The 13978-nt window shown below is 39.5% G+C and overlaps 2 protein-coding genes across 4 annotated transcripts; one reads left to right on the forward strand and one right to left on the reverse strand.

Moving 5' to 3' along the window:
* The first annotated feature begins 8895 nt into the window (after nucleotides 1-8895).
* Nucleotides 8896-9342, forward strand: LOC127122377 (protein MAIN-LIKE 1-like). Its single transcript, XM_051052718.1, has one exon. It carries the CDS (start codon nucleotides 8896-8898, stop codon nucleotides 9340-9342), a length of 447 nt encoding a protein of 148 aa, XP_050908675.1.
* Nucleotides 9343-10934: 1592 nt separating this feature from the next.
* Nucleotides 10935-13704, reverse strand: LOC127118628 (rhodanese-like domain-containing protein 7). Of its 3 annotated transcripts, XM_051048854.1 has the most exons (6): nucleotides 13304-13704; nucleotides 12941-13016; nucleotides 12343-12596; nucleotides 12154-12252; nucleotides 11665-11955; nucleotides 10935-11455 (listed from the first exon to the last, which is right to left on the reverse strand). In XM_051048854.1, exons 1-6 carry the CDS (start codon nucleotides 13676-13678, stop codon nucleotides 11078-11080), a joined length of 1473 nt encoding a protein of 490 aa, XP_050904811.1. In that variant the 5' UTR covers nucleotides 13679-13704; the 3' UTR covers nucleotides 10935-11077. The 3 variants fall into 3 exon arrangements, with proteins under 3 accessions (XP_050904811.1, XP_050904812.1, XP_050904814.1); XM_051048855.1 differs by lacking the exon at nucleotides 12941-13016 and having other exon boundaries at nucleotides 12343-12606; nucleotides 13304-13703; XM_051048857.1 differs by lacking the exon at nucleotides 12941-13016 and having other exon boundaries at nucleotides 13304-13345.
* Nucleotides 13705-13978: the final 274 nt, after the last annotated feature.

Below are 13978 nucleotides of genomic sequence, written 5' to 3' on the forward strand. Positions count from 1 at the left end.
TCAGATGCGTGGATAGACACGAAGCGGACATGTTAATGCAGGAAGTTCATGAAGGCTCCTTCGGAACTCACGCCGGCGGACATGTAATGGATAAGAAATTGTTGAGAGCGGGTTATTACTCGATGACCATGGAATCTGATTGTTTCAAATATGCTCGGAAGTGCCATAAATGCCAGATTTATGCCGATAAGGTGCATGTGCCGCCAAATCCCCTGAATGTGATGTATTCACCGTGGCCGTTTGCTATGTGGGGCATTGATATAATTGGAAATATTGAGTCGAATGCTTCCAATGGGCATCGCTTCATCCTTGTTGCCATCGACTATTTCACCAAATGGGTCGAAGCAGCGTTATTTGCGAATGTCACCAGACATGTGGTTGCCCGATTCATCAAGAAAGAAATCATTTATCGCTATGGGATTCCCGAAAGAATCATTACTGATAATGGTTCTAATCTCAATAACAAAATGATGAAGGAGTTGTGCAAGAACTTTAACATTCAACATCACAATTCTTCCCCTTATCGTCCCAAGATGAACGGTGTTGTTGAGGCAGCAAATAAGAACATAAAGAACATTGTACAAAAAATGGTCGTTACGTACAGAGATTGGCATGAGATGCTACCCTTCGCCTTGCATGGGTACCGCACTTCAGTACGTACTTCGACCGGGGCAACCCCTTACTCCCTTGTGTATGGTATGGAAGCAGTCCTAACTGTCGAAGTGAAGATTCCTTCTCTAAGAGTCATGTTGGATGTCAAGCTAGACGAAGCTGAATGGATTCGGACGAGGTTCAATGAGTTGAGTCTTATCGAAGAGAAGCGAATGGCAGCCATTTGTCATGGGCAGTTGTATCAGAGTCGGGTGAAGAGAGCCTTTGATCAGAAAGTGCGTCCTCGATGCTTCCAAGTCGGAGATTTGGTGCTGAAAAGGATCCTTCCTCCTCAGACAGATCATAGGGGCAAGTGGACTCCTAACTACGAGGGACCATATATTGTCAACAAGATCTTTGATGTTGGGGCCTTAATGCTTGCAACTATGGATGGTAAAGACTTCACTTCCCTTGTGAACTCAGACGCAGTTAAAAAATACTTCGCATAAAATAGACCCGCTGGATAATAAAAAGAATAGTCCAGGCAAAAAATGGGCATCCCAACGAACCAAGAAAATGGAAAAGGTTCGGGCAAAAGTTAGGGATTAAAAATGAAAAGATTGTACACCCGGTAAGTTGAAAACCTGAAAGGGCAACTTAGGCAAAAATGGGTATCCCGGTGGATTGAAAACCCGAAAGGGCGATCCAGGCAAAAGTTAGGGATTAAGCGAATGACTGCGTTCTGAGTAGTTCTGAATCTCATCCCGTGCCGATAACTGGAAACTTTCGAAGGATAAGAAACAGTCCAATCACCTTTTTTAGAAGGTTGATCATCTGGAGGATCTTGAAGACGAGCGAGTCATAGCAGAATTGGAACCCGATAGAAATCCATTTCACATTGCCATTAGATTAATTTTTGTTTTCATCTTTTGTGCGATCACCTCTTTCCAGGGATTGCTTCCCGATGTAAATGCCTACTCAGAGGTCATTCAATCAATGAAATCATGTTATTCAGTATATTTCTGTTTTCATTTTCATTTTACTGTTTTGTTTGCAAAAATGACGTCCGAATTTTTGATAAACATTGCATCATGAAACATAAGAGCTTTACAAGTACATGCTTAATGAACATTTAAAATTGCTGTAAATTTTAAGTGCTTTGGATCGTCTATTCAGAACAGGTACACTAGGGGCATCTCCTTAAGGTTCCCAGCAGATGATCGTGGAGGTTTTTCTTCAACAGCCGGTATCTTATCCCTGCAGAGCTGATCCGAGCATTGGATTCTCCAATCCCCAACGGGTTCTCACTACTGTACTCCCCCAAGCATGTGCTTCAGACTATACACTCCCCAGTAGAGTTGACAGTACCAGACTGTATATCCCCAGCGGAGTTGACAGTGCCAGACTGTATCTTCCCAGCAGAAGCGGCTACTCCTCAGAGTTCGATGCCAGATCGATGATCCCGACACCAGACCCACGGTCTCTTTTCTTGAAGCAGAATCTCGGTACCGTATCGGTGTTTGCTTCCCCTGTTGAGTCGTCTCTCTCGCAGATTTTGGTTGCCAGAACCACCGTCGCTTACCTCAGCGGCAAGCTTTCAGTGCCATTCTCTCCCCAGTCAGAGTCTAGGCATTATGTAGCCGGTCATTTCCCCACCGAGTTCTTGTGCTGTGTATTTCCAACAGCATTGCCAGGGTTCAGAAGATTGTGATCATTTCCCCAGTAGATTTCCTTGCCTTGGCTTGGCATTCTCCCCAGCATTTCGCATCTCGACATGTAGAATCATATTGCATTGCATCCTCCCAAATCGCATAGCATTTCCATTTTTATGGAGCATTACGCCATTGAAAAATTCAAACATATGCATGTAAAGCATAAGACATTCTCGGTATCCCAAGTGATAAACCAGGAGTTTGTTTCCAGTGCTCAGACCGAAGGTTGTTCATGACTTATTATCCCCAGCATAGGTCGTTAGCCCACGTGCCGCCTCAATTATCATGTTCCCTATTTCTGCCGATGCTGACAGGCATGAAAGTTTTCCGGTATTCAGACCGAAGTGGCATTCAGGCCAATTTTTTCGATGTTCAGATTGAAGAAGGTTCTGACGTTCAGGTCGACCAACTTGTGGCATTCAGGCCAGTTTCCGGTATTCAGACCGAAGTGGCATTCAGGCCAATTTTCCGATGTTCAGATCGAAGAAGTTTCCGACGTTCAGGTCGACGCAACTTGTGGCATTCAGGCCAGTTTCCGATATTCAGACCGAAGTGGCATTCAGGCCAATTTTCCGATATTCAGATCGAAGAAGTTTCCGACGTTCAGGTCGACGCAACTTGCGGCATTCAAGCCAATTTTCCGATATCCAGACCAAAGTGGCATTCAGGCCAATTTTCCGATATCCAGATCGAAGAAGTTTCCGACGTCCAGGTCGATGCAACTTGTGGCATTCAGGCCAGTTTCCGGTATTCAGACCGAAGTGGCATTCAGGCCAGTTTTCCGATATTTAGACCGAAGTGGCATTCAGGCCAGTTTCCCGGTATTCAGACCAATGTTAATAATCTCATAATCTTCCGATACTCAGATCGGAGTCATTTCCAGTATTTAGACTGATGAGCGGCATTCAGGCCATGGTTATTCCTATGTTACCATTTATTTTGGTATTCAGGCTAACATTCTCTTTTTTCGGTGTTCAGACCGATTTTCACCGTACCAGACGGATTTTTGTTCAAGACCACATCTTTGCCGATTCTGACAGGCATTGTTACTTCACTTCACTTCAGTATAAATTTCCGGGTTTTTATTGTATTCAATCCCTTGATACCTCGAAAGTGCGAAAGCCACTACTATCTTCCTTTCGGGTCTCCAGCTGATTGAATAGGGGCAGCTGTAATACCCCAAAATTTAGCCTTCATTTTTCTTGGAAGCATGGGATTGTGTTTCACATTGCATTAGCATCATACCAGGTCATACTCATTGCATACTACATCAGTGACTTGGGAAATCAGGGTTTGATTGATCACTCCTTAACAAAAGGAGCCCACACAAAGCAAGGTTGAGAATTGGACTTCATTTTCCAAATATACAAGTCTCAAGGGTCTCAAGGAGGTCCAAGTGTCTTATTATGGTCTACAGTTCATCAATGGAAGATTCAGAGCTCTCAGAGTGTGCATCTGCACTTAATCAGAAATTAGGGTTTCACGGCTATCTGCAACAGGCAAGGTTTGATTGGAAGTGAAGGAGCTTATCCATGTCATGATTTGAGAGGCATCTTGGTCAAGGAAGACTCACATTTATCTCAGAAAGATCCATTTGCAATCAGTGCAATCAGTCCTTGATCAGTTTGCCCTAAAACTAGGGTTTGGTATAAAATCAGTATATTTCTGATTCCTTGGGTGAAACTCTTTTCCATGACCCTCCATATGTCCACAAGGGTCTACATACAAAAAAATAGCTCTTTATTTGAGCTAGAGGTGCTTCAATTGATCAATGGAATCAAGAATCAGACAGTTTGGGAAAAGTCAACTGTGGGGCCAGAAAAGTCAACTCCTGACATTTTGAAGGTGGAATCTCAAAATTCATGCCTAAGGTAGCCTACATGTGAAATTTGATCAAGGTTGGATCATGGATTCATCGTTTAATCAGGAGTTGGAAAAGTTACCAAATTTGGAAATAGTTTACTTTCCATTTAGGGCAAGTTTTTATGGTTTTTGCACCCACTTTAAGCCCATATTCCATCAAGATGCAAGCTCCATTTGAAACTTTCTCCAACATGAAAGTTGTTCCTCTTGTTCCAAGCTTTCTATAAATATAAAGTTTGTTTCATTTGGAGTCAAATTGAGAAAGTTATGCTTGGTCAAAGTGGGACATTATTTTAGAACACTTAGAAAATTTTCTAAGTCCAAAATCTTCAAGATTTGTCAAGAGTTATGGGCCATATTTCTTGCACTTCAAGGCATCTTTTGGAAGCACTTTCTTCATGACAGTTGTACCTTGCTATATCCTCTTTCACATCCTTTTGGAATCATCCCATTTGGATCATTGGTTTGAAAGATACACTCATCTAAAGTTGGTACCATAGGCTGAATGTTTTGACAACATTTAGGCCAAACTGGCCCAACCATTTTGCAGCTATGGAACCTGAACTTTATGGCCAGTTTTCACCTCTTTCCACTCATCATTTCAATTTGTGTTCAACATGAAAAATGTTAAGCTCCATGCCTCTTTCTACTGTTTGCATTGCCTTGCCATTTGGTTACATACTCATCAAGTTACAAGGTCTTAAAGTCACCCTGTTGGACTATTTTTGTGCTGCACAAGCCAAACCAAATCAGACCATACAACCAACCAACACACTTTTTACCTCATTTGACCATTTGCTTTATGTTCATTCACTTAAGTTTTGCTACATTTAGAACTTGCTCATACCACCCCTCATTTTTGCACCTTTTGCCCATAAACTCAAACAAACATTCCAAGCCCATTAGCCATCATTAAATCCTACATATATAAATATCATAAACCCTAATGTGATGAGGAGGCTGCTGTATTTCGAGCTAGGCAAGGCAAGAGGAAAAAGACCAAGTTGCATTCCCTTCCATTTTCACAAGTTTTTTGAAATTTCAAAGCTTCCATTTTTCTTCCGTCCTCTCCATCTTCAAGAGGCAGTGGACCTTGCATCCACTAGGTAAGCTCTAATCCATTCTCTTCCATGGCCTTGTTCATTTCATTTCATGCTTGTTCATTACTCTCACTTCATGCTTACCATCCACTTCATGTTATTTTTCATTTATGTCATGCTTTTTTCATGCTCTTTTTTCATGTTAATGTTATGCTATGCATGCTTGTAAAGTCCTCACCATGAGACATTATTGTTGAACTTAAGTTTGTGTTGTTAAATTTTTGGTGAATCCGTGTGCATGAGCCTCCCTTGCTGTTCACTTTTCTCTATGTTAAAGCCATTATTTTCAATGAAACAAGATACCATTGTGTTCTACTCGTTTCAAACTTAAACTTTGATTTTTACATCATCTCATTTGGAGCCCTGAGTTGAGAGATATTTGGATTGGAAGTTGGAGCAAATTTTCTGCATTTTCACGTTTTCATTGTGCATGGCCTTAGGGTTTCTTGCATTGCATGGAAGAATGCGACGTGGCAGCCTGCAGATCGCCTGATCCGCGCGCCTTCCTTAAATCCCAATTGATTCTGGTCACATGATTTAATTAAATGAACCCTTTTTTATTTGCTGTCACGTTTTTTCCTTGGACCAGGCCCTGCACCGCTGTTATCAGTACCCCACGTTCAGGCCCACTCATATTATCCATTCATTTTCTTTTAATTTTGTTATTCTTATTTTATTTTGCTGTTTTTGTTTTTAATTCATAAAAAATATTTTATTTATTCAAAAAAATACTTTTCACATTTTTCAATGTTTTATTTAATTTATTTTATTTTTTATTTTCATATTTATTTAATGTTAATATTTTATTTCAATTATTTATTTCAAATAGTCCATTTTAACACACATTTTTTCATTTATTTTATTTTCATGACTTAGAATTATTTTTAACTTCTGATTTTTGGGATGAGGGTTGACCAATGTCTCATTGTCAACTTGACCTTTTATTGGAATTTTATTTCCCATTTTCAATTTATTTTGGATTTATCTTTGACTTAGTTTGTTTTGTTGACTTTTCATTTGACTTTTGTTTTATTTTAATTAATTCAATAACCAATTTTCATTATTTTTAAAATGTTTTTGGGGGATGATGATGTCCTGACCCCACCTTAGTTAGTTTAATTTTTCATAATTTTCTTGATTAATTTACTATTTATTTGATAATATTTAAGTTGACTTGACTTTTCAGTTGACTTTTCTATGATTGATGTTTGACTTAGGGATTGCTTAGGGAAATTGAAGAGATCTTTTGATCATCCCTTGTCCATCTCATATGCCACATATTAGAGGCTTTTCATCTTGATTTTATTTGATCCTTGCATCATTTCCCGATTAAATTATTCATTGATTCTTTGTGTGCATAGTTTCACTTGTCTGATTCATCTGATATTTTTATACTTGTTCCTTTCATCCATGCTTCCATTGTTTGATTGTTTAACATGTTTATACTTCTCATACATTGTTTAATGCTCATTCATTTCATTCTTTGATTATTTAATTTGATCGTATACATGTTTATTTATCTGATTGATTGATAACTGTTGCCTACTTGTATGGTGTATGAGGCATATATTATTATTGCTTGATTGCCATGAACAACCCCCATTAATAACAAATGTACCCCTCTCCCATGAAGTGTATAATATTTATACTTTCATTCTTTATTCATATGTTAATACAAGAAATAAAATGAACATCCGATAACCTTTTCAAAACAAGATCAAAACCTCGATCCAACGTCGAGTAATCATTTTCCAAACTTAACATAACCAGCATGTATTCATTCATTCCTTTTGTAAGTCGATTGCTTCATGCATCGCCATTTCTCTTGTAATTTGATTGCTTCAGGCATCGCCATCTACCACTTGTAAGTCGATTGCTTCGTGCATCGCCATCTACCCTTACCCCTGGTTCCTATCCTTGCTCCATTCGTCGATTCTTGTTCTGATTAGGTAGCACCCATTAGATAGAACCCTCATTCTTTTGTATGATAACATTAGATAGAACCCTCATTCTTTTGTATGATAACATAGGTAGAATTCCCATATTCTTTTGTATGATAACATAGGTAGATTTTCCTTATTCTTTTGCATGCTAACATTAGGTAGATGTTCTCATTTGTAAATCCTAACACTTAAGTACATATTGCATGACAACTCTAGGGCAGAGCTTCCCCATTCTTTAGACCTTCTGTGCGTCTCCGATCCTGTGGCATGTCAATCCGTCCTATTGCAAAGAGGTAACCGCCTAAGACTCGATTCAGCGAGCTGTGACACCTACTGCTAGGACGTGAACACATTGCCCACTCTCCTTTGACACAATTGGTGTCCTCCTTTGTAAGTCCATGTTCAGATGGAAATCCCTAGGTAGCCGAACTACGGCAACTCTGATTCTCATGTTCAGATGAGATACGTAGGCACGAGACGCGATGTCTTGCCGAGTTTTGACTGACAACTAACAACTAATCCTTGCTTGTTTTCGCTCTCGTTGTGATTCTTTTCTCTCGCCCTCGTTGCGATCGAGACCTTCCCTTTCTCTTGCCCTAGTTGCAATTGAGGCATTTGTTCTCGTAGTTAGCTGAACTACGTTTTGCTCTGATTCTCATTCCAGATGAGATACATAGGCATAAGACGCGATGTCTTAGCGAGCACACATCTCTTTAACCCATAGGTAGCCGAGCTACGAAGACTCTGATTCTCATTCCAGATGAGATACGTATGCAGTGGATGCGACATCTGTGCGAGTCATTTTTCTTTACCCTTTCTTTTAGTAAATAGTACATTAGATAAACACACACCCATTAGACAAGAACAACAAGAGTGGATCCTGTAGAGTACTACGGATGCGTAGGGGTGCTAATACCTTCCCTTCGCATAATCGACTCCCGAACCCAAGATTTGGTTGCGAGACCTTGTCTTCTCCTTTCCTCTCTCTAGGTTTACTTCGAGCGTTTCCTTTCCCTCCTTTGAGATAAATAACGCACGGTGGCGACTCTTCTGTCATTTCTTTTTCGCCAGTTGTATTTTTCGCATCATCTTTTTTTTAGGTTGCGACACCTGGCAGAATTACGCTTGGTTGCATATCCCAAACTGCGTTCGTACGACGTGAGAGGGTTGCGTCCAGGACCCCGGGGTCACAATTTGATGATAATGTGTTTGATGGTTTACAATGTCGAGGTTCCCAACCATCTACTTCTACTTCTCGTAGTTGTTTGTCTCAGACCTCTACTTCAAGAGACCACAAGACGCTAGATGATAAAGTAGCACCTAAAGCCCCTGAATCCCAGGAGGAGCATGTTATTGATGCCCCTGAAGCCCATGAGGAGTCTTCTATTGATGCCCCTTTAGAGAGTTATCTAGGAAGACCATTTGACACCTCTTTACTTCATCTTTATGCAGACCATGCCGCTAGGCATTTCTGAGAATGAGAGGTATATTTATTTACTTTTGCATTAAATGTGTTTTAAACTAACTAAATAGTGAATGATAATGATATTTTTTTTACATAAATATCTGTGTTTAAACTCGGTAAACCATGGTAGGAATATATTGGATTTGACATAGCCCGATAGTGATTGGTTCAGGGATGCCATTTGTTATTCCGGTCTTGTCGACTTATGTGTTATTGCATACATGGCTATAAACCATGGCATGCATGCAGAATTTGTTGAGAGATGGCATTTAGAGACGTCATCTTTCCATATTTCTATTGGTGAGATGACCATCAAACTAGATGACGTCTCATGCCACCTACATCTTCCCATCAGGGAAAAATTAATAGATCGTGGAAGGCTAGGTCGAGAGGAAACTGTGAAGTTTATGGTCACCCATTTAGGAGCTGACCCCATTAAGGCCGCAAATGAGGTAGCTGACACAAGAGGTGCTCATGCTAGGTTTAAATTTTTGGAAGAGCTTTATAAAGATCACCTGCAATGGGGTGAGGATTTCATAGGTGGTGATATGCAGGTTGACTACCATCAAACTTATGCATTGAGGTGTTACATCTTATTCTTGGTTGGCACTTCCATTTTTGTGGACAAAAATGCAACCTATATCGATGTGGTCTACCTTACTACTTAATCGACTTGACAGCAATTCACGAATGCAACTAGGGGGCGTTTGTTTAATCTACATGTACTCAAAACTGGATGAAGGTTGTCTTTGGAAAACAAAGCAGATAACATGGAATTGCACACTGCTTACGGTAATTTACTATTACTAATATTTTCATAGCTATTTTGTTACACTTGTTATTAATATTTTATCTGAATCATATTTCAAGGATGGATCATGTTCCACTTTCCTCGCATCATCGGGTGGGAAGTTGTGCATACCTATATTGAGGATTGGCCACGTGTTGCCACATTTGCACTGTACAGAGGAAATAATTTGATCGAGCCATTTCGGGTGTATCTTAACCGTATTGTAGCATATGACATTGCATTTTACCCATACAGGGGTTACCACGAGACGCATCAGTTGGACATCATTTCCTTATACTCCATATGGTTGGCATGTGGGTCAGCTGCTGATGTATTTGTATCTTCCCGAGCGAGTGATGCAACAGTTTGACTATCTGAAAATTATTACGAGACCCCCCTCAGAGTCCTCTCCTCCCACCATCTGTCACAGAGATCTCAATGTGATATGTGACGATTTCGAGAGTCATCTAGTAACATAGGAGTATCGCATGGATAGTAGCTCATGTACATTATGTCTATGTAGACGACTACATGACATGGTTCTATAGGGTGTCACACATTATCATGACAGCAGGCGCTCCTGGAAGACCACCTAGGCTTACTAATCAGGAGGTACTTGAGGCTATGGATGACCACACCGAGGACGTGCCGGCAGCCGTCAGCGTCTTGTGGAGATGGGGAGATCGGGTATAGAGGCATGAGTTTTTTAGGAAGGCACCCCATAGTTGGCCTTTGTAGAAGGACATTCTAATTGTCAGGGCATGAAATGTCTTGCAGTACAGACGAAGGAGGAGGCGGTTAGTCGTACCATGTAAATTTTTGTTTGGTTGTATTATTTTATATTTATGGAAATAACTTATATATTATTTTGTATTTTCTTATGGCCTAAAATATATTGGCCTAAAATATGTTGGCCTAAAATTATTTAGAATATGCTGGTCTAAAATGAACTAAAATATGTTGGCCTCAAAAAATACAAAATTCAGTAAATAAAAACAACATAATTGAGTACAAAATAAAAACAACATAATTGAATATATAAAGTAAGATACATCTCCAAATACAGCCTACTATTATAAAGAGATGCATCCAAACACATGAAAGACATTTTGGAGCCTTTAAGGGTGAAAAAAAAAAGCATTTCCCTACTAATGATGGAGCCTTAGGAAGCCCTGACCCAGCTGCTTATGGGGTAATATTTAGGAATCATGATGCTATTGCAGTAGGTTGTTTTTCTGAGAAAACTAGTATCAATTCTACTCTTCATGCAGAAATCAGTGCAACTATGATTGCAATTGAGACAACCAAAAACAAGGAATCATCTTTGGATTGAAACCGATTCGAAACCAGTGACCATTGCCTTAAATCTCCAGCATTGTAGCTTAGCAATTAAGAAACGGATGGAGGAATTGTCTCTCCATGGCCAACTCTGTAATTTGTCTCATATGTCCAATCAAACTGGTGGTCAAATGTCACTAAATTTCTCAATTAAATGTAGAATATCAAAAAGAGGCTTGAAGCAAATAGTTTCTATTACAACAAATCATTCAAAAAGCACTCTTAACACATGTAAGAGAAGCAAAAACACTGTATAAAAACAGATAAGAAAGATGTTAAATAGATTTTGAAAGTTGACTTTGATTACTGCTAGAAACATCTGATTCCAGTTTTGGCCGACGGCCCTTATCTGGACCACCTATGATCCCCCATCTTTGAAATTGTTTTTGTCGAGCTCGAGCCCTCTCCTTCTCTTCTTCCGACTTCTGTGCAAAACAGTAAGGACAAGAGACTCCATATTCATATTCTGGAGATTCCATGTCAGCATCACTCACAGGCTGCTTACAACCGTAACAGAGCTTGAAATTTCCTTGTGCCAAACCATGCTCGACCGAGACACGTTTGTCAAACACAAAGCATTCTCCCTCCCAGAGACTTTGTTTCTCTGGAATCTCCTCAAGATATTTCAGAATTCCACCTTCCAGGTGATAAACCTAGAATATTTCATATTTAAATTACAAAATCATTTTGTAGGTCATTAAAAGATGTAGCTGAAAGACTAGAAAATCCTTATTCACACAAGCAGATACATTACTAAATTATTATCTTAGATAAAGAGAAGAAATAACCAAACGATTTTATTCTTTGAATAAATATTGTTCAGCCAAAACAAAATAATATTTTAATTTAAAGGTAAAATCACCTCTTTGAAACCTTGGCTGAGAAGTAGACTTGAAGCTTTCTCACATCGAATACCCCCGGTGCAATACATTGCAATACGCGGCAACTGTTGTTTCGTACTCTCTGTTTCCTTTTCACCACTTTGGTCTGAATGGTTTACATCAACTTTTGGATACTCAGCATCTGTTCTCATAAGCTCAAAACGTTCCTCCACCCAAGATGGGAATTCACGAAATGATGTCGTGCAGGGATCAACAGCTCCTTTAAACTTTCCTATTCTGGTTTCGTAGTTATTTCGCACATCAATTACCACCTGCATATGAAAATATTTGCACTTTTTTTATAAACTAAAATTTTGCATTTAAATGTTCAACACTCTCAAGAATTCAAACAATTCAAGGCATAGACGTTTAAGATATTAAGTCCCTGCAGCTTATGAGAACACATAACAGCTGAGTCTCATATTTAAGATGAGAGAATACTGATAAACAAAAAGAAATTGGCTACTCACTGTATCAGGATCACTAATAAGAGAATTCCATTCCTTTGGGCCAACATATTTTCCAACCCTTTCAATAGGTGATATAGTAGGCATCCCAAGAGTGACGATCTGCGAAATCAAAAGGCTTAAGCTCGATAAGTTGTTCGTGACATTTAATATAACAAAGTAGTTCAGTCTTTTGACATTTGTAAATGCTACCTCTTTCTTCAACTTGACTCTCACATGATCCCATCGGAAAGGCACATCCTCCCCAGCAGCAAGAGGAGAACTGGAACTATGTCCATCATTCTGACCGTGATGTATGGCCTCCTCCTCGGGGCTGACTGGCGATTCAATACGTCTTAGTCCCTTAAGGCGCTCATCACTCTGAATAAATGCAAGAACTTTCTCAACCGACTGCCGCGTGCCACATAGGCTTCCATTAATTCCTTCCGGCGCAAGAATGATACCACCTGAAACACGCTGAGCAATATCAGATCAGTGAGATGCAAGAACTAGCATAATATGAAGTCATGAGCAGATCAAATCAGTTCTTAATGTACTCTGTAGACCATTGTTTCAACTTGAAAACTACATCATGTGTTGCTACAGAAACATTTCAGTTCAAGCCCAATTTCGCAATGTCAGACCATGATTTTTAACTGCACTAGAAATACGTATTCCCTGCAACTGAAAAAACATGTAGCTAATGCAGTTACAATATCAAAACTGTTGGAAGGAGACACAACTCATGTTTGTATTTTACCACAACATAATCAAAAATCTACTCAAAACATGAGCTATATTTGATCTTCACCCGACGAATTTTGGTCTCTTGATTGATTTGACTGCATGCTATTTAAAATGCAGGGAATCCTGACCCTTACATAGCGCTACATGGGGACACAATTACAACCACAAATTAAATACTTTCTATAGAATACAATCTACACACTTGGGCCAAAACACAGCCAAAACTTAAAATCAATGTAGCATTGACATTTCAAATTGAAAGCATGTTGGTTGTAATAAACAATATGTAATCCATTCTCAAGAACCCTAAAATCAGTTCATCCATCAAATAGAGGAGATTCATACTTTAGGTACCAAATTGAGGTCTTACTCCATGAAAATCATAATCATAATTTCTGAAACAAAGATAGAGAAAGTAACAGAATACCAATTCTTGACAAAGCTGCTTCAAAGGAACACGCAACACAGCATGATCAGGGAAATCCGCGAACTTGTAGAACGAAACCACAACAAGAGAGTCTACTACAGAATCAGATTCATCCAAGTGAGAGAAACACTTGGAAATCGTCATGGTTTGAAGAGAGTGATGGTTGGAGAATAGAGAAAGGCTATTGAATGAGGATTTAGGGTTTATGGAAGGGTAACGAGTTCTTGTTTCAGATGAAGTGGTTGCTGAAGAAGAGGTTGACGGCGAAGAAAAGAGGATTTTTGTACTAAGAGCGAGCAATGGTTGAGGAAGACAGGAATAATGAATGCTCCTGCTTCGAAGCATAGAGGAGAATGCACTCGGATGTGGTTCCATTTTTTTCTCTCTATTTTTTGTGTGAATTACTTAGCCTTTTCAAATCCATGGGGCCCGGGCTTTTTCTGTGTAGGCCCAAGTTAGTTTGATAGGATGGCTACTCTGTGCACCTCCATTTGGTCCCTAACTTAGTATCAGAATGACCACTAATATTACCATGGAATTCACAAACTGATGTACATTTTAGATATGTGCAAATCCATATGGAGGCAAACATATGTTTTGAGAGGCACAAAACTAGTGTGTTTGGTAGGGATAGCAAACAGACAAGTCAATCTCATTTAGATCCACGTCGTAAAA

This window comes from Lathyrus oleraceus, chromosome 2, assembly GCF_024323335.1.
Source record: "Lathyrus oleraceus cultivar Zhongwan6 chromosome 2, CAAS_Psat_ZW6_1.0, whole genome shotgun sequence".
Classification (NCBI taxonomy): domain Eukaryota; kingdom Viridiplantae; phylum Streptophyta; class Magnoliopsida; order Fabales; family Fabaceae; genus Lathyrus; species Lathyrus oleraceus.